The sequence below is a fragment of the Xenopus laevis genome, chromosome 4S (genome assembly GCF_017654675.1).
Source record: "Xenopus laevis strain J_2021 chromosome 4S, Xenopus_laevis_v10.1, whole genome shotgun sequence".
Classification (NCBI taxonomy): domain Eukaryota; kingdom Metazoa; phylum Chordata; class Amphibia; order Anura; family Pipidae; genus Xenopus; species Xenopus laevis.
Window position 1 is genome coordinate 79,428,735 of NC_054378.1, and position 27,619 is coordinate 79,456,353.

The following is a 27,619-nucleotide window of genomic DNA, read 5'->3' on the forward strand; positions in this document are numbered from 1 at the left end:
ATGCCGGTTACATAAAAAGCAAGGTATGTCGTTAGTCATATCCCTAGATTTCATGTAGGATTATAGATCACATTCATTGGTATAGCAATATTGGGGATGTTTCACATCAAAATGAGTGAGCTTTCACTTTACTATAGATATAATTAGAGGTTAAGTTAAGTGCACAGTGTTGTTTGCCCCCACTAGACTACTGTTACTGTCTATTCATTATAGTAGCCAAGATATGCAGGGTCCTTGCCCATGTGCTGAGCAGACAGTGACCACCCAACTGGTAGTGAGTTTGCTCATATGAGCTGCATGGAAACAATAGGGTTAACGCTAGTGCCTTAACCAGACCTTTCAAGCAGGAACATCTTTGTACAGTGGCTTGTACTTTGTGAATTTCTTTACTCCAGACGGCAATGGAAATCTGAATTCCTGGCTAATCCTTTGGATGTCAGACTGACTAGCTAATACTAGCCCCGGGGCTCAGAGAATGGGCTTTGTCTGCTCGCTGTACACGTCCCTAGAGTCAGACAGGAAAATATTATGTAGTCGCTTATGCAGGTCGCTTCTATTGTATTTGCCAAATATAACGTTGGGCACTAAATCATCAAGATGACAACAAAGAGAAATTGCAGTAATAGCACATGGGTTCCTTTTAATTGGAAACTTTCATTTTTTTTGGGCACCAATTGTAAATGGTGTTACAGACCTGCCTTACACTGAAGGGTTACCGTGTGCCCTGCTTGTTTCACATGGTGGGAATCTGCATTATGATCTGCCCCAGTGATGTGCACTTCCTAATCGTTCTTTTTACGTATGTGTGAGCACTTGGAGTGTGTTTGTGTCAGATATACACTGTCAATCAAAGTTCTGATTTCCTACTGAAAATAAAAAACTTAACTAAACAATAGTCTGTGTGTTTCTTTGCATTGCCCTGTCTCTACTCACTGGGGATGCTTCTTACTCAGCTGCAACAACTGCCGGATCCTTATCCCTACTGTATAATAACATAACTCCTGTCACTGGCTGTACATTACTGCCCAACAGCAGCTGCACTCGATATGTCTCATGTTCTTATGGACAGAATCACTTCCCCCAGAACAGGCTGTTCCTCTGTACAAGGTTCCTCTGTCTCCATTCTTCTCCATGGAAAAGGCTTTTCCACACCCCCACCCCTTTAACTTGCATTGTGTTCATTTTCATGCAACAGTCTTTAATATTTGGGGACTATCCATTCAGAACTCATTATCAGAACCCAGTGTTAACTGCTCAAAGTGATCAAACTAACTGATGAATTGACACGCTGATCTGCTTGTGTCAGTTTGTTAAAGGGAGCAAATCACTTTTTTTTTTTAAATTCACTTTATTATAGCTTGGAAAAAGAAAAAAATACTAAGAACTTTCAATTGTTCTGTTTTTGTTACAGCAGTTTCACCTTCAGGCAGGGACTAGACATCGGAATTAAAAGACATAATGAAGTATAATGAAGACCAACTGAAAAGTGAAACACTGTCAGGCAAGTGTTCTAGTGATGTAATTTGTGTATTATAAAAAATAATATACCCTGTGTTGTAAAATGAGGTTATTTGTCGTCTACCCTGGGATCCATGCCCTGTATAAAAGCCTTCTGCCTTTATATCCATGACTACTAAAATCCTTATAATTTACACTAGGGGGTACATGATGGTCTATTCTATGGATATTGTTATTTTGTGACGTTATAGGTAGTGAATAAGGAAGACTTATAGAGGCTTAGTTTCTCTTGCCTGCAACAATCACGTGACAAGAGTGCGGCCATGATTGATGTTCCTGGGAATGGAGAGTGAATTCAAGCCCTTTGTCACCCACGGAGCCTGGAATCACTCAATATGCGCTGGCCTGAAAGTGACTAACTGCTAATAACATTTAACACCATTACTGCCTCTAAGCTCCTGTCTATAACCATTGCCAATCATCACTCACTCAATCTTATATCCTAATTCTGCTTTGTATTGTAACATATAATTCACTCTCCAGAAGGAAATCGACAAATGATATATTCACCTCTCGTCGTCTCTCGAGGCTCAAATGTTTGTTTTTGTGAAATTCAAAATGAAACTGAGCTGAAATCAGAGCTCTTGTTTTTGGTATTCTGATGGATTTGCCATTCAGGGATATAACCATCCAAGTCAGACTTCTAACCATCCAACACAGAACCTTTGTCAATGGCAAATCCTGGATGTTTAAGTTAGAAAGGTCAAGACTGAACTGTGTGTGTGTTGAAACTCCACAAAATCAAGAGCTCAGAAGTGTTTTATCCCCAAGAATGTATTAGGGATGTGTTATTGCTTGGTCTACTGCAGTTAATAAGTCACGGCTTTGCTTTGTGTCAGCCTGAAGTCTCTACCTCGTACAGTGTAGCACGCAATTCTCTCTCCCAATCCTTCTGAAAAAGAGGTTGAGAATATTAATCCATTGCTTCTCCCCTGAAACGCTGGCAGCAGCCTTCTAAGCCAGAAGACATGAGGATCTCAGCCCTTTCTATTCTCCAAGAGTTTTTTTTTTTTTTTTGCAAGAGGATGAGAATATTATAAAGAAAATAATGATTGTTTATTTCCAGTAGCTGGGAAGTCTTCTCTGTACAGATGGAGCCTATTACCTTTAGTTTCATGTTCACAAAGAAGGAATGTTGTTTTCCTTGATCAGTGTCGTGCTTGCTAACCCAGTGCTTCTTTATATTTGTCTTGGCCGGGGACGCATGCTGCCATCACTCTCTGCAAATAGATGGTGGAACCGGAAGATCAAGTGATTTTAAACTATTTGTAATTAACTATTTAAATGGTTATTATCCTGTGAATGAGAAAGCGAGTTCTGGATAGATACGGGATACTGTGAACTGTGATAATGTTACTTACAGGCACACCCTGATTACCTTTCCCCCTGTATTTCTATCTTGGAGGAGACACCTGATAATAACATTTGGCCTTGTAAAAGAAAAACTACATTTACTAAAGGCAGACATATATGGACTAATTGGATATTGCTTTCTCTTGGACCAGCCCAAAGACCTAATGTACAGAGAACCTACAAAGGCCTACACAAAGTATGGCTACCTTTCTATTTGTTCAATCGTTCATGCCAAATTATCAGTACGGCAAGAAGTGAGGGGAGTCTTGGATCCTCTTCACTTCCTCCTCAACTACTACTACTACTACTACTACTACTACTACTACTACTACTACTACAAAAGGGCACTGGATGACGGTTCATTGGCACATATAGAGAGTGCTGTATTTAGATCTGGCACCCCCCTAGGCAGTGGACATCACTTGGTACCCAGGTTGCGGAAGTCACACACATCACTGCACCTGACATCACACCCCTAGGAATTGCTGGCTGACCACCACCCCAGCTCTGCCACCAAATTTATGTAGGTAATCTCTGGTGGCTGGAGAGGTTTTTTATTTTTCTAAAAAAAATAAAAATAGAAATTAAATAGGCACACATAGTTGCACGTGCTCTTCTAAGCAAATGGGACGCACTGCTCAATGGGATGTAGTTGTCTCAGGTGCTCAGCATCAAAATAACTTGTACCCCCAAAGTTCATGTTCTGTGACGCAGACTGGTGTGACAACCCTGACGCTACCACCATCTTTGGCTCCCCCACATCAATAGTTGCACTGTCAGCAATTTTCTCAAGGGAAAGCACAAAGTGCAGCTACAGTGTGTGGAAGTGCAGGAAGGGGCTCAACAGCTGTGACTAACTTTGTGTGACCACAACTGGGCTGAGCACTCGTAGTTGAGCCCTTATGTCTCCATCTGTCCATGTCTGAAAGTCTAAAATGATGTCCTGGGATCAGGTAAATATTTGGACTGGTTTCTGGGTGAGATCACAAAATATAATTGGCTGGGATTTATGTTTAAGGGAAGCATTTCAACAAGTTCTAACTGATTCAGTAAGTGCAGAATGTACAGGCAAGCAGTGACGTCACTAGGGGACCATGGGTCCTGGTGCAAGAATCAGAATCCCCCTTCCCACCAAAATGTTGCTTGCACTTACCTTTTGGCCTTGGTGCTGCTGTGACTCCAGTGGGTGTGTGCGTTGCCTCTGGCAGGCCCTACTGCAGGGGGGGGCACTCATACCCTTTGCACCTCCAGTAGTTACGCCACTGTAGGAAAGTCAACTGAAAACTTCAGTCTTGTAATTGTGGTGTATACAGTATATGTGTGTACTGGCCCTTAAGAGAAGCCAAATACAATAATACTTTTTCTTGATTTTAAAACTATTCCTATCGATCGTACAAGGAGGTCCTATGGGGCTTTTATTGGCAAGAGGAATCCTTGGCCCATGCATAGAATGATGCACTAATACAGCTATTCTATTCTATTCATAGAATGTCAAGGCACTTCATCCCTCGCTTCAGACTTGCTGGATATTCGTTATTAAAGGAAATTGGCAGTAGAAGGCTGAGTCCATAACCCCTCTAGCAGCTGATGTTCACTACAGCTAACGACAAATCAACCCAATTAGCTCACCACTGATATGATCACTTCTCCCCCATCTGCCCAATATTAGGTCTTATTCACTTGCAGGACTGACCTCTGGATGAACAATAACATGAAATCACATGATCAGGTTATAATATTCCAAATAAAGAAATTATTTGTTGCTTATTTATTGCAGACATCCGCGCTAAAACAGTAACCCTCCCCCCAATTATAAAAAGCCTTTGGTGGCCTGGGACCCCTTCAAATTAAAAACAATTTGGTAGCAAGCAAAGTTATAAAAATTAGTTGGTCGTCAGGGTCTCTATTCACTGACTTTTGGTAACTTCTCCTCTTCTTCAGGTACATTTGGCTCCTATAGGCATCTGTGACTTCCATCTGCTTTCAGCGACTCAAGGGGGGCCTGGCTATTCACTGGCCACTTAAACCACTGGGCCCAGTACAGTTGTACCCCCTTTGCCCCCCCTGATGGAGGCCATGAACACAGGCCAACACTGAACTCTCTGCCTTTCCTGAACTAAAGCTGCAGAAATTGGGGACATATTACTGATGATGTTTAACAGATCCGAGTCTGTAAAACAAATGGATAAACATTGCCACCTAATGATAAAAGCAGGATTAGCCACTTGTTACAATCAGGAAACTCACAGGTGCAATTATAAAGGTGGGTAAAATGTTTTACAACTAAAAGGTTCCGTAGCAAGCTGTGTATATAATATAAATTAATATAATAATCTAAAAGTGACCTTTATAAAGCTGTGTATTTCTCCCTTCTCTTGGTTTTGTCATCACCATTTCTAATATCAGCATTATAAAAGTGTATTGTGATTTAGTCCAGAAATGTACTGGATCTCCTCAGCGCTAGTGAGATCCATTAAAGTTAATGAGGCCGAGGAGAAATTCTTCAGTAAAATGGGACGTCATTTATGGAGTTTTTATTACACCAGAATTTTACACTCCGTATATTTAATACAACTTTAGAAATGCACAGGATTTTTTATAGTGTAACATGGAGTTAATGTGGTGATGTGCAAAGTATTAAAACTGCACACAGCTTTATAAACATGTCCCTAAGAGCCATGAGTGTTTCTGCACCTCATTCTGTCTGACCCAATGGCCCGAGGCCCTGCACTAGAAAAAACAAAAAGTCTATCTTTTGGAGCACTAGAACATTAGCCTAGTCTTGTACCTACTGGGCTTTGCCTTACCTTGTGCACTTTTTCATCTCCAATTTGTACCTGTATGTTATCCTCCCATCCACTTAGACTGTAAGCTCTATGGGGCAGGGACCTCCTTCCCACTATGTCTCTTACTACATAGACTTAAACTCTTTGGGGCAAATTCACTAAGCGCCGAACGCTAGCGTTACTTCGCTAGCGTTACTTCGCTAGCGTTACTTCGCTAGCGTTTGTCATTTTCGTTACTGCGCAAATTCACTAACGAACGCTGGCGTAGTTTCGCTAGTGTTACTTCGCACCCTTACGCCTGGCGAAGTTTCGCTAGCGACGTAACTACGCAAATTCACTAACTTGCGCAGTGTAATGAACGCTACCTTTTACGCTAGACTTCCTTCGCCACCTCAGACCTGGCGAAGCGCAATAGAGTAGATAGTGATTGTTTAAAAAAAGCGTAACTTCGCTTTACATAGCGAATCAACGCTAGCGCAACTTCGCAACCTTACGCTACCCCTGTGTGCAACTTCGGATTTTAGTGAATTTGCGGAGCGCTGGCGAAACTACGCCTGGCGAAGTGCGGCGAAGTTGCGCCTGGCGCAACTTCGAATCTTAGTGAATTTGCCCCTTTGTTCTGATATGAGCTCTGTGTATATTCATTGTGTGATTTGTCTTCCCTGTGTATACTTTTATATATAACTTTTATATATAACCTTTATATATATATTGTACTTTTATGCTCTGTACAGCGCTTTACAAATACATTTATACATACACATACATAACTTTTCCTGTTTCCTCTCAGCAATAGAAGAGCTGAATGCTCCTAGTAAAGTGCCATTTGCCATCTCACCTTGCCTCACAGTGGGAGCCACACTGTTAGGGCATCAAAGATTAGACAGCCTTGATGAAACGTAGGATAAAACCTGGGGGCTATAATGTTAGTTAATGTGGTCTGCCAAAATAATACATTTTGTAACAGCAACAGCTCTGCCTGCTGGTCAGATCCTGTAACTGTACAGGCAAAGCGATTCACCATCAGAAAGGAAAACAGATGTGTTCTAATTTTGCATTGCTTAGGAAGGAGATATGAAAGGACATCTGAATCTTCTGAACTCTTTCCTGAGTAGAGCACCATAAGATCACTTCTCCTTCTGAAGGTGTATCTCTTTGACTGTACAGTTACAGAAACTGACTTGTTGTTACAAAATGCACTCTATTAGCTGTTTTAAATAACTTAAATAGCTCTCAGAATGAAAAAAAAATTCTATATTGCAAAAGTGCTTAGAAAATCAACCAGAGCAATTTCACATTCATTTTTTATGGTTTACTTATCCTTTAAGCATGGGAGAGTGTACATCTGAAGTCTTTTCCCCACCAAGTTAATTATATACTGTTTGTTATGTGGGTTCTGGTTATGAACCCCATGAGCTGAACAGCAGATTTAGGAGTCAAGAGGCAATTCTACAGCATTGAGGTTTCCTGATCACACCCCATGCCCCTACCTTTTCTGCATTCTGACAGGGGGGAAGAGGCTGCATTGTTGGAGCAGAGAGAGCAATTGCCATCTGCCATAGAAATGCCAAATTGTTGCTCTTAAACATACTAGGGGCACCTTTTTTGCTGCACCTGTTAACCTGCCGCACCTTTTAACTCCTGTCACCAGAAGTGACCCTGGGGGGGTCTTCAGTAAGAAGCAAGGCCCATATCTGCTTCTAGGACTGTGGAGCAGAGAAACATCAGAAAACATCCTAGGACATTAAAAAGTCAAGTACCGAGCTGTCCAGATCCCATTCAGAAGCGTCAGACAGTAAGGATGTGGCTGTCACTGTGCTCTGTCCCTGCACGGATATTAAGTAAAGTGATGTGCAGAGAGCAGATATGCTGGAGACAAGCACTCTCTGTATGAGCTTTAAGGGGCACATCTTTGCACCTCTTTGTGCTCTAGCTCTTGCATCTGGGGCAAAATTATATGCGGCCCAATATTTTTTAAAAGTGTAATTCTTTTCATTCAGGAATTAAAGCCCTACGGCATTGTGGCAGTTTTTCCTTTTTTTTTTTTGAAAATGTTTTATTTGATTTTCATATTAAGCAAGTAATAACATTATGACAGCAAATATTATGCAGATGAAGAAAGACATGTATTCAATATGATGGCATAGTGAGATTGAAGCAGTTTTTCCTTATACCTGATTATAAGGAACCATATGGAAAGTTCATGGAAATATGGGTTGTGATACTGGAAATTCTTTATTTATTTATTTTTTTATTTTTTTAAAGCTGTTTGTGTTTTTTGGGGGGGGGGGGTTGGCCAAATTAGAAAAAAAACCTGGGCATTTGAGATGATATTTGATCATGATATTTAAATTTACATTTCTTCTTCAGGCACATTATATGTTTGGCTGTTAATCCCAAAGTATCTGCAAATGACATTACTGGAGACACTGCAGCTACATGCCCTCCTCTGTATTACATTTCCTTTGCTGTCATTATAATAAGAAGGCATTATCACGCCACATACAAATAGTTTATTATACTCTCTACACCGGTCCTCCCATCACCTGGCCCAAGTACAGACAGGTAGCTATGGTGCTGTTATGTTACATTTAAAGAGAACATGTGTTCATAATGGTTGGTACTGTATGAACAGGTCTGGATATAGGTATGGGTTGGATTTTGAAACAAGCACTGTGCCCATTTGTACCCCTACTATCAGAAATATATACCTTATAAAGCAAAATACTGGGTCTGTTTCAGATATACAGTACAGTGGCAAGAAATATGTTTGGTAAATTAGGTGCCAAGCATTTGATACTTTTATTATATTTCTTGATGTATTATGTGGTAAGTAATTTATTCATATATTAATATTAATGTATTAATAAGTGCTGTTCCTGCTAGGCATTTCCTACGTAGACTGTACCTGACAGCAGGAAATCACTATATTTCATTACTTTCTGTTATAGATTAAGATTGAAATCAAGGTTATGAGTGCCCATCATGTTTATATTGGTCTGATATGATTTTGTTATGATGTCACCAGTCAGTTGAGAACTGTATGAGCTTCACTCCAACATCCTGTTAATCAGACGATGGAATATACAACTGATCATCTCTATGGAGATCTGCCTGTGTGACCAGCCTAACAGGCCTTCTCTCAAGCAAAGAAAAAAATGCTCCACTCTACCTGTGCCAAATGGTAACATTGCATCATATTTTATATTTCAGTTTCCATGTAAGCTTTACATTACACATAATTAAATATAAATTATCGGGATCTTAACGTTGGGATTCTGTATAAACTCTTCTTTCAGGAAGCAGCAATAAAACACTTCCCACTTTTGCCCACACGCACCGCAGTTTTATTGATACTGAAAAGTGACCAAGCTCTTTTATTAAAACTGCCAATACAGCGGCCAAGGAAAATGTTCATCTGAACGGCTCTCAAAGTCATTAATAGCTGGAAAATCCATCAGTGCTGGAACTATTACACTATGTTTCTAGGCTTCTTTTTTGGCATGGGCCCATTTCAGTCATTTGTTTGTAATAGAAAGTAGAATATGGCAGCAAAAAAAGAACTGATCAGTGCATCTGGCTGGAGACTATTGGGAATGTTTGGAACAGCACCACACAATATTCTTCTTATTAAAAAGCCTTTATTAGTGCTTTAGGGCATCACAGTAACGTTTCAGGCCGTGGGGCTGTTTATCAAGCTTGATATGCCTTTCTGTTCTTTGGATCTGACTCTTGAAGTAGTGTACCAGGATCAGGATCCTACAGGTCTGTCAATCAGTCTGCTTCATTGTTTTAGGAGTTGGAACCAGAAGCACAGAGATAACTGCTTTCAACAGCAATTACCATATAACTTTAAAATTAATGAATCTGGTGAAGTTGCTGAGAATTACATTTTGTTTCATTATGCCAAAAACAAGTTGAAGGTGGTGGAACAGCTCTACAGGGCATGAAACATTTCAATTTGCATATGACCTTCTGGATTAAGAGAAAGCATTGTTTCTAGTGAGTTGTAATGTGTATTTTGGCAACTCCTGTTATGATTTATATTAATCTATTTCCATAATTTATAGGAAGCAGCCAAAGCTTAGTAATTGTTACTCTGTCTGTCAGTGGCATTCTCTGGTTATTGACAATCACATTCAGTATGAAGGCTATCAACCCTAACATCCTGGAAGAATATTCAGTTCACATGCTGAAATCTGTAACAGTAGGTTGCTTCCCAGCTAAGTTAGCTTCTAGTAATAGTGCCACATCATACAACTAATCTCACTCACATCTACATAGTTACCTAGGATACACACAGTGCTCTTCACTACATAGAAACCACAACTGTTATAGATATATACTGATACTGATGGAAAGCAAGATTGGGGTAGTATGAGTGTGATGTGGCACATCAGGGGCATAATTAGGGAAGCTGGAAGCGTGACTTGTGCATGGGAGACAGGATTAGATGTGTGGTAAATATTTTATACTGGGCTCTGCTTTATGCTGTTTAAAAAAAAAAAAAAAATCCTTCCCATGCACTGTTAGATTAGGAAAGGGAAGATACATATATATTGTATACACTACAGGTATGGGATTCGTTACCCGGAAACCCTTTATCCAGAAAGCGCAGCATTACAAAAAGACTTAATTTTATCCAAATAATCAGAATTTTTAAAAATGATGTCCTTTTTCTCTGTTATAATAAAACAGTGCCTATTACTTGGTCCAAAGTGAGATATAATGAATTCTTATTGGAAGCAAAACCAGCCTGTTGGGTTTATTTAATGTTTACATGTATTTTTAGTAGACTTAAGGTATGAAGATCCAAATTAGAGAAAGATCCATTATCTGGAAACCCCCAGGTCCTGTGCATTCTAGATAAGAGGTCCCATGCAATTTTAGTGCTAAAAATGGACTGTACAAACTCCATTTGAGTACCAAGTAGTGCAGTTCCACTTATGTCCAGTAATTCTTGTATAGATTTAGGATTGAGGTATTTAATTACAGTAAATGGTGCTTCTAATAAAGGACATTGGGCCAGATAAGGGAGGATTTTGGAGCGACCCGACTCGCTGTGCAAAAACGCAGGCGTCAAATCGAATGCGACGAAAATAAGGTATGTGAATGCATTGTCGGATGGCGTTGCAGCGTTCGAACGCGACACGCTGCGACTTCATCCAACATTTCCATTACTTACATTATTTCTGTTGCATCCAGCATGACGCCTGTGTTTTTGCACAGCGTGTCGGATCGCTCTGAAATAGTCCGTGAAGTCCTTCCCTTAGACATGCTTTAATAGCTCATTGATTATGAATGCTAGAGTATATATAGTGGTAGTTATAGTGAGACCTCAATTTTACATCCCCTGATTTTAAGTTTTCTCTCGTTTTACATTGTTGTTTTGTTGTCCCACCTATATATTATGCATAATACCTTTCCCTGATTTTACATTTTCCTGGATTTTCCACCATTTTTTTTCTGGTCCCTTGAAAAACATAAAAATGGGGGTTCTACTGTAGTCAGGAGTGTAACTACAGAGGAAGCAGACCCTGCGGCTGCAGGGGGGCCCAGGAGGTATAAGGTCCCCATGAGGCCCTAATTAATATATAATTTCAATAAATATTCCTAAAACAGGTCAACCTCTAAACATTTAGGGGCCTGAAAAATAATTTCCTGTGGGGCCCAGTAATATCTAGTTACGTCACTGACTGTACGACTTTATTTTGGGAGGTATATTAAGCATATACAACAATTAGGGTTGCCACCTGGCTGGTATTTTACAGGCCTGGCTGGTAAAAATGATGGTTGATCCCAACGTTATTAATAGGGAAAAAAGATAAATATATAGGAAGGCCGGTATTTTTTTTTCCAGAAAAGGTGGCAACCCTAACAGCAATAAGGGCATACACTGGGGTGGCCCAATTTCCTACTGGCTTTTGATTTGTCTTATCTTTTTCTTTTCTGTTAATACCATTGGCAGTTACATGTGGATGACCAGCACATACAGCATTATAGTGCCAATACATATAGATACAGGAGTATTGTGCTCCTGCCAACTCAAGATGGCTGCTGTTGTGGTTGGTCCCCAGTGTTATTTATAAAGGGAATAATGCGCCTCTATTTTAAAATGTAATAAAACAAGGACTTGAGAAGTCACTGACGAGTTCAATGAGCAGAGTAAAAGCAGGAGAGGTTTCCTGTGAGAAGCCAGTTCATCACCATGACATGAAATAAAGTGTGAAACATGCAGGGAGTGCCTTAATATGTCTCTAATGACAAGGGATTAGTTAGTTGACATTGTGACGTATCATTATGCGTGACAGTCTGTGTTCCTGTAGCAGCTTTTCAGCACTACGGAAGCCGGACTGTGATTACAGGATAATATTCCACCTGCTAAACTGGTCGGACTGGTTCCAAACTGTCCAGGCGGCACCTCTAGTCACAAAGCACTCGCATGGGTAGAAACATGGTTCCACCATTATTCATAATCACGTTCTGCCATTCACTTTCACTCGTCTTAGTGACGCGAATTGATTTTATTATAGATTGGGCATCTGCTGAAGCAAAGGGACAGATGTTAATCAGGAATAATGGAACACTGGGCTGTACCAGCTAATCACACACACCAATTACACAGAACAGGGGCACAATACATGTACTCATGTTGGATTAAAACAATGAATAAACCCAAATTTCTATACTAATTTGAGACCCTCCCGGTTTTGGTCCCTTCTAAGATCCTTTCAGATATTCAACTATCATTCCATAGATTCATTTGGGGAAATAAGAGACATAGGCTTTCCAAAAATGTTCTTACGAGTGACAAATTGCAAGGGGGCTTGGGGGTTCCCTCCATACATAAATAACATGATGCTGCACATTTGCGATGGCTGTCAGCCTGGTCTCAACATGAAATCGGGCCACTTTGGGCAAGAATCGAAAACTCTCTCCTAGACCAGACACACATGGGAGCACTAATATGGAATATAGACCCTTATCCAATACTTCCTAAGACCATATTGGAAACTTCCAAATCTACCCTTACAACATGGTATCGAGTAAAGAGTAAACAGGGCCTAATTTCACCCTTCTCTTTAAAGACACCATTTCTGCAAAATCCTAAATTCAAGCCAGGCACTCAGGCCTCACTGTATGGAAATTGGGGAGCAAAAGGTCTTTTTAAAGTGTATGATGTACTCACTAGGGATGCCTCCCATGTTCTCCAATTCGGAGACCTCCAAGCCAAATCACCCGAAATCCCAATAAGATTTTTCGAATTCCTTCAGGTTCGACACTTTATATCCTGTTTTCTGGCACAGAAACGTACTGTAATCTTATCTCCTTTTGAGAGTCTTATGAAAGGAGGTTGGCCACAAAAGGCTCTTCTATCAAATATTTACAAGATATTAAACTCCTTGCCAGCTAACACACCTCCAAATCATAAATATATGTCATATTGGGAACAAGAATTGGAAGGTCCCTTAGAACCGGAGGACTGGGAGGCCATATGGAGTAATGCTAAGACAGGAGTGACATGTGTGAAACAAAAAGAAAATGTATATAAAGTAATAATGCATTGGTATATGACTCCTAAAAAACTGAACAAAATCAACCCAAGTATCTCGAATCAGTGCTGGAGAGGTTGTGATGCAACGGGGACGTTAATGCACTTACTCTGGTCATGCCTAAAACTAGATAGATATTGGGATGAGGTACACCAACTAATAACTAAAGTCACATGTACTGAAATTGGGAAAGACCCGGTCACCCACCTGTTGGGAAGACCCATGCGAGAGATATCAAATACCTCACAAAAGCTGGTAAACCATATATTGACAGTGGCACGTATCATGATAGCAGCAAAATGGAAATCAGCGACAATCCCCACTATGTTAGAACTACATAGAAAACTTATTGTGAACATGAACTTTGAGAGTACCATAGCACACATTCGAAATAAAACGCCCAAATTTTTGGCCATCTGGGCCCCATATGAGCTTTTAGGGAAGCCAGTAGATATGTGAGAAGGGTTACGTGAACTGGATACATACTTTTGATATGTTCCACATAGGGACTGGGCCCTAAGTAGAAAACCTTAGATTCATCCTGGAGTTTCAAAAGGGAAGGGAACCATTGCCTGTTAGGATTTCCCGATCAGGCAAGGGTAATTCACTTAAAGAAAAGATAACAGCAGCAGGCAGACCAGTTGTTTTTTATGTTACATTCGTGTTTATTGAACACAAGCCACATACATTTGAAAATGGATAATACAATGTGATCTTTTTATACATGTCATTATTAAGAATTGTACAAGGGACACTGTGTGTACCCACAATGACTACTGACTTTTATATGCAAATAATGTGTATTTGACTTTATCCAATAAAAAATTCAAGTTACAAAAAAAAAAAAAAAACAATGAATAAAAACTACTCGTGAAATAACCTCACACACCAAACCCATATTAAATATGGCCTCACTGGCCTCTATCACATCCGCGTGGCCTGAAACCTATAAGACTTCCTCCTGGGCGTGCTCATTATTGGTTGCCCGTCTAATGCTCTATGACTGGTCCGTGAGCGCCTATAGACTTTGCTGTTTCCGGTTAAATAGTGCATTGCGATTGGATTGGAAGGTTCGGCCAGTTTTCGGTGACCCAATCAGCTTCACAAGGAATGTGCCGATCCACCCGATTGGTCCTCGGTGGCCTACTGCATCCAAAGCGGATTGGCTGGGTTGACAGTTCCGATGTGCGCTGAACTGTGTACTGGTTGAAGTAGAATGTGTGATGTTGGCAACTGGGGATCTGGGACCGTGTGTGAGAGGTGAGTGTCGCTGCGCTGTAACTCACAGCTGACTGAAATGATATGCAAAATAAGTTGGATTTCAAGAATCTGCGCTGCGCAAAGGCTGCCGGGGATGGTGAGAGAGTTGTACTTTATCCTCTCAGCCGCAGGGCCGCGGGTTACTTACCTCTGTGTAAACTGAACGGGGACACTTGCCTTGTTATTGATGATGATGAAGGGTTGCTGGTGTTGTTGGGCAGAGCTTGGCTGTTCCATTGCTGAGATCACTATGCCAGGGCTCATGTGCAGGCGGGTATCTTAGTCACTTGGCCACCTGGACTCCTCCTGGGCAACCTGATTCCACATGGAATAGTCTGTGAGACATACTCTGCCCTGGGACATTCATTCAGGGTCATGTACTATAGCAGTGGAAGCATTGTTATATACATGTTGTTGTACATTAGAGCTGTACTTTCATTGCGACTCCAGCTTCCCACTGACACATCAAGGCTGTCATATCCATATTGCCTGCTTGCCATGCCTTGTGCCCAGGTCCACAGCCCAGAGCAGTCCATAGTTGGGGGACAGGGGGCAGCCTGAAGGCCCTTTTAAGTGGGATTTGGGGACAATACCTTTTGGCCTTATAAGATTCCCCTGGAACCATCGACTGAGTATCATGTAAGTTGTTGGATAATATCAGAGAAATTCCTTGCCTTTACTCTTTATGTTGCTTAACTTTCATTCATAAATGCAACATCCCTCCCTCCTGTCCTGCACTTTAGCAGAGCTTTACAGGCATAGACATTAAGCAATACATTGGCAGCTGAAGTATCGACAGAGGAAACCCGACTGAAACTGGAAGTGACCCATTGAAGTAGAAGGAATCTGAACCATGGCCTCATTATGTTTGAGATGCTTGGTGACATTAGGCCTTGGGAAGGTGAGGTGTTGAACTAACAATTAGTAAATGAATGGGAACTATAAGGGCAGTGTGTAGTAGAGGTGGTGAAGTTTATTTGGCCCTCTCTTTTAGCTACAGTTGGTAAAGGGACCTTATACTTTTTTTTCAGTTGTACTCATTTTAATTCAGTTTTTCTGTAAATGCTTTCTAAAATATACTTGCCCTTGTTATTCTGTAGAGGGAGTCTTGTTTGCATTGATTTACAAAATTTGTAACATGTGAAATCATTTATTTTGGCAAAGAGATATTGATCCCACGTAATATGCCCATTTTTTTTAATAATTTCATTTTCAAATCTAAGATTTTCCAGATAACAGAGCATTCTGTATTGTACAGCCTTATGATCAACTAAAGAACCGTAATACATTCCAAAAAGACCAAATGGATTTGTTTTTGTCTTATTAAATTCGAGATTAAACAGGTTGTTCACCTTTAAAAGAACTATGAAGAATGATGTACAAAGTGACAATCTGAGACAAGTTGCAACAGGTTTTTTTTTTATTATTTGTGATTTTTGAGTTATTTCGCTTTTTATTCAGCAACTCTTCAGTTTGCAATTTCAGCAATATGGTTGCTAGCGTCTAAATTAACCTAGCAACCATGCACTGATTTGAATAGGAGAATGGAATATGACTGGGAGAGCGCTTTACTAGAAAGATGAATAATAAAAAGTAGCAATAACAATACATTTGTAGCTATACAGAGCTGTTGTATTGTAGATGGGGGTCAGTGACCCCCCCCCCAATTTGAAAGTTGTAAAGCGTTAGGAGAAGAAGAAGGCAAATAATAAAAAAAAAACCCCAATAAAAATAAATAAATAAATAAATAATGAAGACCAATTGAAAATTTTCTTAGAATTGGCCATTCTATAACATACTAAAAGTTAACATAAAGGTGAATCACCCCTTTAAGTAGAACTGTATGGGAAGGGGCACTGCCTATTTCAAGATCACAGGTTTCTGGAGATTCAGTGTCATAATTATATATCATTTTCAGAAATAATGATTTTCCCCAACATTGTTCTATGTTCCATACTATTACCATAAATGAGTATCACAGAAAGCTTTATGATTTTAAGGTCACTAGCATTATTATTAGGGGAGGAAGCAGATAGAAGCTGTGGGAGGGCCCTGCTCGCAAAAGCTTACATTCTAAGAGGTTGATCTAAGCCAAGTTTTGAAAAACTGGCCTTAGTAGAGATATGAGAAATATTTAGTTCTACTTTTTTTGTGTGTGTTAATTTCCCACTGCTGTTTCCACAGGTTCCTGCAGGGATCAGACAGAGAAATGCCCTGCACCTGGCACACATAGGACATCCCTCTTCTTTGCTAAGAGCTATTTATCTCGGGCATCATGAAGCTGAAGCAGCGGGTCGTTGTCTTGGCACTGCTGCTGGTGATTTTGGTTCTCACCAAGCTTCTTTTATTGGACCGACTGGAGACCTCTGCTGCTCAGAGACAGGACCAGCTGTCTTTTCAGCGCATGATGTCCAGCTTGCGGCTTACGTTGGACTCCCGTTTGGAGCATACCTTGCAGTCCCCCTGGGAAATTGCATCTCAGTGGGTTGTACCACGGGAAGTGTATCCTGAGGATAGCCCAGAAATGGGAGCAGTTTTACATTCTATGGCAATCAAGAAAATTGTGAGAGCTGACGTTGGCTACAAAGGCACACAGCTCAAAGCTTTGCTTGTCCTGGAAGGTGGACAGAAGGTGGTATTTAAGCCCAAAAGGTAAGAGTCTAAACCATTGCTCTTGCCCCTCACTGTGTGCAGTTGTGTACATGCTTCACTGCTCTCTTTCTTGTGGAAATGCACATTATGTCCCATTTGGTTATGGCAAAAGCAAAGGAGTTGCTAAACAGGCAGCACTGATGTGATAAGTACACAGGTGCTATTAGTTGTCGTGCCATGGCACACACTTTAACCCAAATATTGTCCCACCTTTTTCCATACTGGAAACATGTAATGTTCAGTACAAATATGCACAAATACTGTTGGCTGCTGATGTCCATAACCTCTAGAGCCGGGGTCCCCAACCGTTTCTTACCTGTGAGCCACATTCAAATTTAAGTTGGGCAGCAACACAAATATGAAAAAAGTTCCTGGGGTCCCAAATAAAGGATTTGATTGGCTGTTTAGTTGCCCTATGTGGATTGGCAGCCTAGATGAGACTCTATTTGGCCATAAATCTGTTTTTATGCAACCAAAACTTGCCTCCAAGGCAGGAATTGAAAAATAAGCTCCTGCTTTGAATCCACTGGGAGCAACATCCAAGGGGTTGGTGAACAACATGGTGCTCACAAGCCACAAATTTGGGATCACTGCACTAGAGTGACCCTTTCTGAGGTGAAATAATCTCTTACTATTAGCTTCCCTCTGGTGGCTCCAGCCCAGGGTACTAGTTTAGCCACAAATCCATCTTCCAGGTGTCCCCTGTTAGGCTTGTGCAAGCGCATGCTCAGTACAGAACTGTTTTTCAGATTTCTATACTGCACATGCACCATCATAGAACGGAGGCAGGGGATACATGGGAGAATGAATAAAGATTGTAGTGTGGCTGGAGCATTCTAGATCAGGGTAAGAGACTCTCCTAAGGACTCCCGCCATAGTGTTTTTTGTAAAATATTCCTACAAAATAGTTGCATATAGTTATATAATTGCTACAGGGCTAAACAGTGGGACATGCACGTGTTGGAACAGGAGCCGAATATGTATATCTGAATTCCATTAAACCATGACTTATATTTCTTTCTATCATTCCCTTCTGTAGTTTTTATGGTTGTTATCAAACAAAAATTCATGTAATTTATTTGCTTGAACATTTCAGGTACAGCCGGGATTATATTGTGGAAGGGGAACCATATGCTGGGTACGACAGGCATAATGCTGAAGTGGCAGCTTTTCATTTAGATAGGTGGGTATGCGCTGCAGTTCAGCCAGTGATCAGGCTCAGACAGGCCACATAGTTATTGATTTGCCAATCTAATTTCCAATGAAGCTGGAGACCTGCCATTAATATGGTGGCAAGTTAGAGCTGTAGCCCAGCTTTAAATTTTCCTGTACAGCACTTGGTATATGTCTATGGAAAATTTACTTTTCTAAAAGAAAATAGGGTCATGTTGTTGACTAGAAGGTCAGGCGCGAGAAAGTTGTCTTCGGCCAATCAGAAAACTCCAACAGCCACAATGTGTACAGACCCTTTCTCGAGTGACAGCTTTTGTCTATTAAAGATTGATAGTCAGCCTTGGTGTCCGTGTTTGAACGTAATGCAGCATTATGCAGTGCAGAGTATCTCTGTTTCTCTGTTTAAATGACATTTGCTGAACTGCTCAATCTACTTTCTCTGTGTTACCTTATGATGCCGTCAATCCTTGTTAAAAATTTGGAAGCCAAGCATGAGCTTAAGATGAGACTGAACCAGCAAGTTGTATTTGTTCTCCAGACAGCTGCAATCAGGGACTCTGCTGCTTTTTAATGTGCTGCTGTTACTGCAGCGAGAAGCCTTATATGGGAGATCACTTTTTTTAAAGCAAAATACAATCCAATGTAGTCATTGGGGGCAGTGTTTTAGGCCCTGCCTGTGATTAAAATCACTCGCCGTTTAGCCTGAGCTAACCCTGGGTGGCATGCACATTGAGGAGCAGATTGATTAAGGGTTGAATTGAAAATTCATATTCGAATTTTGACATTTTTTTTTTTCGGTCAAAACTGTCAAATCCGACTAGGGAATTCTAAGTATATTTTCGAGTTTTATCATACTGTGGCCCTTTAAGAATTCGAATTGACTATCTGCCACCTAAAACTTGCTTAATTCATGTATATAGGTCCAGTGAACAATTTGCAGATGTTTGTAGCCTTCCTGACATTTTTCGGAGAAAAAAAATGGAATTGAGTTTGGTCAAATTCAAATCGAATTTTATTCGAGTTTTCAGGACGGTAAAAAAATTTTTAGCTTTTTTTTTTATATAAATGACCCTCCAAGTCGAATTTCGCGTTTATTCGACTGGGAGGGTTTATTTGAGTTAAAAAACTCACATGAATTCGAAATTCAACCTTTAATAAATGTGCCTCTGAGTGTAGCAATTTGTGGGAGATTACTGTACTGTATGTGCACAGCTTCAATTAGAACAAGGGATATTTTGGAACATTCAAAAGATGATGGCTTTGTATAGGAAAGTACCCCAGTACAGTCAATTTTTAAATTTTGTTTGTTTTTTTTTCCACAAAAAAAGATAAGCTATTTTTATCACTGGAGTTCCTAACAAATTGGCACCACACCCCTGTGATTTTAATCTTCATCTTCACATGGTTCTTATGAGTTCTTATTCACTAATAAACAATTGTCCTTACTATACACTGATTGAGGCATTTCTGTAAAAGGTGAAATATGCATATTCTATGCATTTATGCAAGTTTTTTTCCTGCTCCATCCCGCAGAATCCTAGGCTTCAGACGAGCTCCTCTAGTTGTTGGGCGATATGTGAATCTTATCACTGAGATTAAACCTGTAGCTACTGAGCAGCTTCTAAGCACTTTTCTAAAGCAGGGTGAGTAATCTCTAAACTGATGTCCATCCCTAAGAATCATTTGCAGCTGACAAGTGACTGCAGCTTTGAATTATTATAATTCTGATAACTCAGGTTATTACAGCTCTTATTTCTGTATATATCTGTTCCCAGGTAACAATACCTGCTTTTATGGGAAATGCTACTACTGTCGTGAGACTGAGCCCGCCTGTGCAGAACAAGAAATGATGGAAGGTACTGTCACACTATGGCTCCCCGATGTATGGCCCCTTCAGAAGCATCGACACCCTTGGGGAAGGACCTACCGCGAGGGAAAGTTGGCAAGGTAAAATGCAGTGCACCACACATAAAGAAGCCTTTTCTGCCCTCTATAAATTGAGAGCTCCAGTTAAGCTTGGAGGATTAAACCTTCCTGATTTCAGAGCTTTTAATTTATCAGCCCTCACCAGATATCTTATTGAGTGGATCTCTCAAGGCAACAAATTTACAAACCCCGATATTGAAATCTTTCAAGAACCCTTTTTTGATATATTATCTGTTTTGCATGGTAAATGGAGCAATGTTCCTTATGATTTTAAGAGGAATCCTATCTATCGCGACTCTATATTTGTGTGGAAACATTTATTCTCTCATCATGGGTATAGCTATACAGTAACCCCTTACATGCCAGCCAAACTCTTACTCAAACCTTCAGATTATCAAAAGTCAGATACTTTTTATATTTTCAATTAAGAGAAAGTCACTGGTTCTGGTAAAAGATATATTTGATCCGCTTAAGAAAACCTTAATGCCCTGGTCAAATCTCAAAGAACAATACAAGCTTCGGGATTCTGATAGATATTATTATTTAGCGTGTCAATATGGTCTTTCTCTGCTACATAATAATAACAACCTGGTTTTAGCTGAGCACAAGCTTGCAGACGATTTGGCAGAGTTTTTGGAATTCCCTGGTTTGATCTCTATTAGCTCTCTTTCTAAAAAATTTTGGAATAATTATAGTTCAGATTCACACCCGTTATCGAAACCTTCCTCTAAATGGTCTGAATTTTTACATTGTCAAATAACTCCCTCAGATTTGGTCAAATCGATTAGGGATTATAATAAATTAATTTTAGCAGAGAATTGGAGGATACAACATTTTAAGCTTGCCCATCTAGGCTATGGGAAACTGTTTTCAAAAAATTCCTCTAATAGCCCTATTTCATACTGTCCTAAATGTGATGAAATTAATGTATCACTTTTCCATTATCTATGGTCCTGTCCAAAGATTGTCCTATATTGGAGGGAAATCTTTGGTTTTTTGAATTATCATTTGAAGATACAGATTAAATTGTCTCCGTGCTTTGTTTTTTTGCATCTGGATATGGTATGTTCTTCAGTTCCTAACACAAATTTTATTTCCCATGAAGATACATTTTTGACAGTTTTTTTCCTAGCTGCTTCCAAGAAAGCTTTATTTAATTCTTGGCTACAAAAAGAACCCCCCTCGTTAGAAGATGCTATTTCTTTTATGAACCAGCTTAGTTGGCAAGAAGCCTTATTATCCAAAACCAAAGGAAATAATTCCATAGACTCGTTTAAACTGGTTTGGTCTCCATATCTTGAAGCTTGTAATTCTAATTCAGGTAAACAAATAGGACGGTTTCTTCATTTGTAAGTTACGCGTTCAGACATTCCAGTCAACGAATGGACATTTTTCTTTCTTTCAATATGTTTACTTCCACTGGCTTAGTTAATTTTTGTTATTTTCAGTTTATTGTTGTCAGTCTCTTAAAATTGTATTCCGTTTTCAATCTCACTATGCCATCATATTGAATACATGTCTTTCTTCATCTGCATAATATTTGCTGTCATAATGTTATTACTTGTTTAATATGAAAATCAAATAAAACATTTAAAAAAAAAAAAAAAAAAGAAGTCTTTTCCCCTGGACAATACTGTACAATAATCCATCACTTGTGCCTTTACTGTCAGGTGGGAATATGATGAAAGTTACTGTGATGCTGTGAAGAAGACCTCACCTTATGACTCTGGACCAAGACTCCTGGATGTTATTGATACTGCTGTTTTTGATTTCCTGATTGGAAATGCAGATCGTCATCATTATGAAAGCTTTCAAGATGATGAGGGTGGCAGCATGCTAATACTACTGGACAATGCTAAGAGGTAGGTTAAATGTGCACGTCTGCTTGGGTAAGGGAGTGATAGCGTGTGGGATTATCAATTCATTCATAAAGCAACAAACTTCTAAGGGTAAGGGCACACGGGCAGATTCGGGGAGATTAGTCGCCCTGTCGACAAATCGCCTCTTCTTCAGGGCGACAATCTCCCCAAACTGCCTTCCCGCCGGCTATAACGAAAAATCTGAAGCGGGATGGCACTCGCAGCGCTTTGGTTTCCGAAGTCGACCTGAGGCAACTCGCAGCGCTTTGGTTTCCGAAGTCGACCTGAGGCAACTTCGGGCGACTTCGGAAAATGAAATGCTGAGGGAAGGCAGTTTGGGGAGATTGTTGCCCCTAAGAAGAGGCGAATCGGCCCATGTGCCCTTACCCTAAAATGTTAGTAGTGTTAGAAGTGAAGCTCCTCCTAGAACAGGCAAACACCCAACTATGTCTCCAAAGAGATAAGAGATAGCATGCAGGACGCTAGGTCAGTATAACTACCTCACCATTGGGGTCCTTTTTTGGCTTTATCTAATCATTTATAAGGTAGGGAGCTGCTATACTGCTGCCATGAACCATAATTTAAAGGGGTTGTTCACCTTCAAAACTTTTTTTCAGCAGAAATATATACTTTTTCTAATTACTTTCTATCTTCTATTTGTGACTGTTTTTTCTTTACATTTAGTTGATACATTTAGTTGATGTATTTCTTAACTTTGTCCCTGCTGAGCAGAATCCCTGAGTTTCATTAAATGCAGCTGTTAGAATTGATACAGTAGTTGTTAATATTACATAGATATAACCGAGAAATGTATCAACTAAATGTTGCAAATTGTAACAGTTCAGAATCTTCACCTGGATAACTGACCTGCCAGACTGAAATACCAGCTATAGGAACATTAAACTTTGAACTTAAATTTTGGAAAGATGGTAAAAAATAAATGATGGAAAGCAATTGAAAAAGGCTTTATTTCTGGCGAACAGTGTGAAAACAACCCAACTGAAAAAAAGTGTTTGGAAGGTGCATAACCCCTTTAATCAATATTTTATTGAATACCTGGACAGACCTCTTGGCTGCGATGGTTCCAATAAATGAATTTATAAGTTATCATTTATTTATCATAAATGTATGCATAATTAATTCACTTGTTCCAACAGCTTATGGTATCTATCCCAAATACTTTTTATCCCAATTGTCTGCTCCTGTAACCCGTCCTGAGTACCACAATGTAGTCAATATGTAGAAAATGGATAGAGACAGAGTAGTTATGCTGAATATGCCCTTTTATTTGACACTACATGTTTCCAGCAGAGTTGCCCTTTATCAAGTGTACCTTACACCATTTGCACACACATTTATATGAATTCAGTGGGTGGGAAATCGACTTATACAGATACAAATGGACAATGTTAATTTTGCAAGAACCTTCACAGACCACACAGGTTTTTATTCTTTGATGTATTGAATAATGCAATAATTCACTTGCACGGCTGTATCTAATTGTCTGCACTGTAATGAGGGTTTAGGTGTAATGATCCCCTCCCTCTAGGGACGGGCAGTCGATTTCCCTCCCACTGAATTCCTATAAGGGCAGAGACACACGATCAGATACGGGGAGATTAATCTCTTCTTCAGGGCAACTAATCTCCCCGAACTGCTTTCCCCTGCATTTCCGCCGGCTAGAATGCAAATCGCCGGCCGGCTTCGTTTTCTGAAGTTGCCATCCTGCAGCGATTTAGATTCTAGCCGGTAGGAAGGCAGTTCGGGGAGATCAGTCGTCCCAAGGAAGTGGAGATTTGTCGCCAGGTGACTAATATCCCCGAATCTGACCGTGTGTCTCTGACCTTAAGAGTGTATCAAATGTACCTTACACCATTTGCACAAAGGGCAACTCTGCTGGAAACATGTAAGGTCAAATAAAAGGGTGTTTTCAGCATAGCTACTGTGTCTTCTGGTCTGTCTCTATTCATTTTCTAAGTATTCAATTTATGCATAATATTACTCTGTTTTTCTTATTTGGGTTACTGTAAAGGAATGATATAATATGTGTACATTCTTATATTGCATCATATTTAACGGTGTTCAGCCTTGTGCTATTTTACAGCCACCTGTACACGCACATTATATACAATGCAATGTACATGCTACAATGCAGATTTTTATGCAAAAATAAATCTGTCCTTGTTTTATGTTCTTTTAGTTTTGGGAATCCATTGGTAGATGAGCGAAGTATTTTGGCTCCCCTATACCAGTGCTGCATGTAAGTCCAAATGTTCCCGATCCCAATTGAAATCTGTCAAATATTTCTCCTTTTCTTCTTACTCCTATTCACGGTTTGTTTTCGGTTTGCAGTATTCGCGTTTCCACGTGGAACCGTCTTTCTCACTTGAAGCATGGCACGCTCCGCTCTGCTTTATTGACTGCTACGGCTCATGATCCCATCTATCCAGTGCTGTCAAAAACTCACCTTGATGCTTTAGAACGCCGACTACAGAGCATATTGGCAACGGTTCAGCAATGCATAGGACAGTTTGGAGCTGATGTGGTCATGGTGGAGGACAGGATGACTTTTACCCATATGTAACTCCATTGTTGTCCCAAAGAAACAGAAGAAATCATCTCTATTGGGTTGGGTTTGTTTCCACGGTACACCTGGACTTGACCCTCAAACAGCACAGTGCATCTGCAGATACTAAACCCACCAGACTGCAATTCATCTACTGCTTGCACCTCAATGAACAAATGGTAGACTGCTAGAGAAGTATCTCCCTGCCACAATCCAGTCTCTGTATTTTGCCAATGATGCTTTATAGCACTACGAAGGGACTTAATGAGCTTCTGACAGTGTGGGTATTAAACAGTTGTAAAGAGAGTGGAGAATTTAAGTCATAATTTATTCTTTGTTTTTCATTTGGAAGGGCATCAAGCTAATTTTTAATATTCGGGTGTCTGATTTTATGTGGTGCACATGATGGCTGCCAAGTGGCCCGGTAACATCTCAAGCAGAACCATTTGCTTAGAGTTCCGTGCCCTGTGCATTTCTGTGTTTTACCTTTGTTGCTTCTTGTAAATTATTAGACTTTTAATTTATGGACTAATTCAGGAAACTGATCTTGAGGGACCTGTTGGCACGTAGTGTTTCCATATACTCCGGCAAATCCTGATGCGATTATTGTCTCAATATTTGGAATTTACTCAAATATTGACTGCGTCGTTTTGTAACCTGCAAACAATATGTAACTCTTTGCTGGCTCTGGCATATAAAGCCACAACATTTTTTTTTTCCTCCAACATTTATTTGTATTGCCCTTCATTGTCAGAGAACCACAGCCAATTTCAGCAAAGACAATCCTCTGAATTAAAGGTAGAAAAGGGCATTTTCCGGACAAAAGGTTTTGGCAACCTCAGTAGACCAATGGTGCTGATGTTTTCTAACCTCAGTTAAAATAATTTATATTTGCATTGCTAGGAGGTGAAAGGGTGTATGGTTTTCCTCATTCCCCTCAAGCTTTCTATAAGTCATTTGCACTCGGGGTGGGGTGCCTGCAAGTGCTTTTGAAAGATTGTGTTCTTCAAAATGACTGATCTATTTATTTTCTGGAAACAAGATGAGGCATTGTGCTAATATTTTTTTTACTTAGACAAACTGCTGTCAGGACTGTTGGATTTGCAGCCTCCAGCTGCTAAGTTACAGCTCACAGTATCCACTGCCAGAGATTGGTGGGAGCTGTAATGCCTAAGCTGGAGGCTGCGCTATTGGGGGAAGTATTTCTGATGTATTTAAAGTAAGCCAGGTAAACTCATCTGGGTTTTAGGCTACTGTTCTGGTTCAATTTAATTTTTCTTTTTAAATGGACCTTGGTCATTTTAAAGTAATGTCAATCTTAAATGTATGCATCATTCTGGGTTTATTGCTTTGTTTTCCTCTTTTTGTCTTTGCATATTTGAAAGCCAGTACTCCATGATTTGCTGTTCCCTTTCCAGTAGTAAAGTGCCATATTACTGAAACAAAGGCGTATAAAGTTGGAGTGCATCCATTTCATTTTATGTTATGCTGATAGCTCCAATTGAATGTTAACATTGGATTACTTAGATGGGTTATTGGTTGTGCAAAAGAAACCCCAAAACCTGAATGTAGCTTATTGTGAACACAATATTTTGCTTAAGGATTTCTGTTCTCCTTTATGCCAAGGCCTGTTGTGCCCAGCTGTTGCTCTGAGTTGGACTGACTCAATACAAGACTGTCCCCTGTACATCTGATACTTTACACAAACGATGAGTACAATGTAATGGTAATTTAAGGTTAAGAATTCAGTGCGGTGGTTAGTTTCCACCTACAAGGAGATTGAAAGGTTTTATCACTGGGGTGTAATTGTTAGGGGCAACCCCAGTGATTATAATCGCTTACTACAGACCCTGGGCTAGGGCTCATCTTCACCAAAATATGGGCTGGGTAGCATTTTAGTAAGCATTGTGCCACCATCTCCTTCTTTTGCCATGGAATCTCTGGGGCTGGTCTGGCATGGACACAAAAACAAAACTGAGAGTAATAAATAAATCAGAACATTTACTCTTCTGCACATGTGAACAGCTAGGCCACAGGGCTCACTGGAATACTACCCCAGGTTGGTGTGTTTTTTAGCAAAGGAATATTTGCCCAGGGTCTAAAGTAAGTGATTTTAATAATGGAGGCTGCATTACAAATTGTCATCCCATCCTTGTCCTTTAAGTCTCCTTAAATGTTCCCAAAACAGTTTTACTTAAATGGTACCAGTTTCAACCTCTCTCTCTCAGTTCATAATATAATTCCTATTCACTTTCAGACTTTTTTTTCTTGCTTTGTGACTTTTTTTATATCCTGCTGCTTGATAGTTTTACAAAAAGAGTAAGTAGCAGAGAGGGAGGGCATTGTTCTATCTAACTTCAAATAATGTTTTCACATAGTTCAGTTCATTAGTGAAAGTCAATGCTGCTGTTATAATGGCTCAGTACCAGTACCTTCCCTTCATTATTCTTACGAGGTCCTGGCCAACATTTAAGAAACATGGGGTTTTGATTGGGTTTGGAGGAATAAATACAGTGAAAGAGGAGAGAATATATTTAGTAGGAAAAATAAAAGATACAAGATATCTAATGTTGTTGTTGTGTTTTTTTTTTTTTAAATATATTTCTATTTAATTGTCTTACATTTTCTGCCTTGAAACAGTTGTGCTCTGGGCTAAGGCTATGGGCACTCAAGAGCTGCAGGACTTCGCTACTCTCTGCCTACGTATTTTTGCAGGTTGAGAGAAGTGGATCCATAGTCACACACAGCAGAGGCCAGCCCGAAGATGGCTCATTATGCGTATTTATGATGAACTCAGCTTCTGCTCTGTTGCCTGTGAGCGTATGCAGGTGGATCTAATTCAAATCAATTGAAATGGGACACAGAGCTGATCCACTTCTCTTAGCCTGCAAAAATAGCTCTGTGTTTCCATGGCCTAAGGTAGAGTCCAGCACAAAACCAATTTCTAAGACTTTTTTTTTGCGGGTTCTCTTT

General features: G+C 40.0%; 1 protein-coding gene across 2 annotated transcripts; it reads left to right on the forward strand.

Moving 5' to 3' along the window:
- The first annotated feature begins 14,300 nt into the window (after nucleotides 1–14,300).
- Nucleotides 14,301–27,236, forward strand: fam20b.S (family with sequence similarity 20 member B S homeolog). 2 transcript variants are annotated; one of them, XM_018260961.2, is made up of 8 exons: nucleotides 14,301–14,470; nucleotides 16,655–17,122; nucleotides 18,219–18,305; nucleotides 19,829–19,938; nucleotides 20,071–20,242; nucleotides 21,892–22,083; nucleotides 24,281–24,340; nucleotides 24,433–27,236. In XM_018260961.2, the coding sequence occupies exons 2-8, from the start codon at nucleotides 16,746–16,748 to the stop codon at nucleotides 24,662–24,664; spliced, it is 1,230 nt and encodes a 409-aa protein (XP_018116450.1). In that variant the 5' UTR covers nucleotides 14,301–14,470; nucleotides 16,655–16,745; the 3' UTR covers nucleotides 24,665–27,236. The 2 variants fall into 2 exon arrangements, with proteins under 2 accessions (XP_018116450.1, XP_018116451.1); XM_018260962.2 differs by lacking the exon at nucleotides 14,301–14,470 and adding an exon at nucleotides 14,533–15,371.
- Nucleotides 27,237–27,619: the final 383 nt, after the last annotated feature.

What these genes read in the sequence shown, in the direction of transcription:
- fam20b.S (XM_018260961.2), top strand. Translation starts at nt 16,746, where the DNA reads ATGAAGCTGAAGCAGCGGGTCGTTGTCTTGGCACTGCTGCTGGTGATT. An exon ending in AAGCACTTTTCTAAAGCAGG is followed by an intron (nt 19,939 to 20,070) that starts GTGAGTAATCTC and finishes ATCTGTTCCCAG; the next exon opens with GTAACAATACCTGCTTTTAT. An exon ending in CTACTGGACAATGCTAAGAG is followed by an intron (nt 22,084 to 24,280) that starts GTAGGTTAAATG and finishes ATGTTCTTTTAG; the next exon opens with TTTTGGGAATCCATTGGTAG.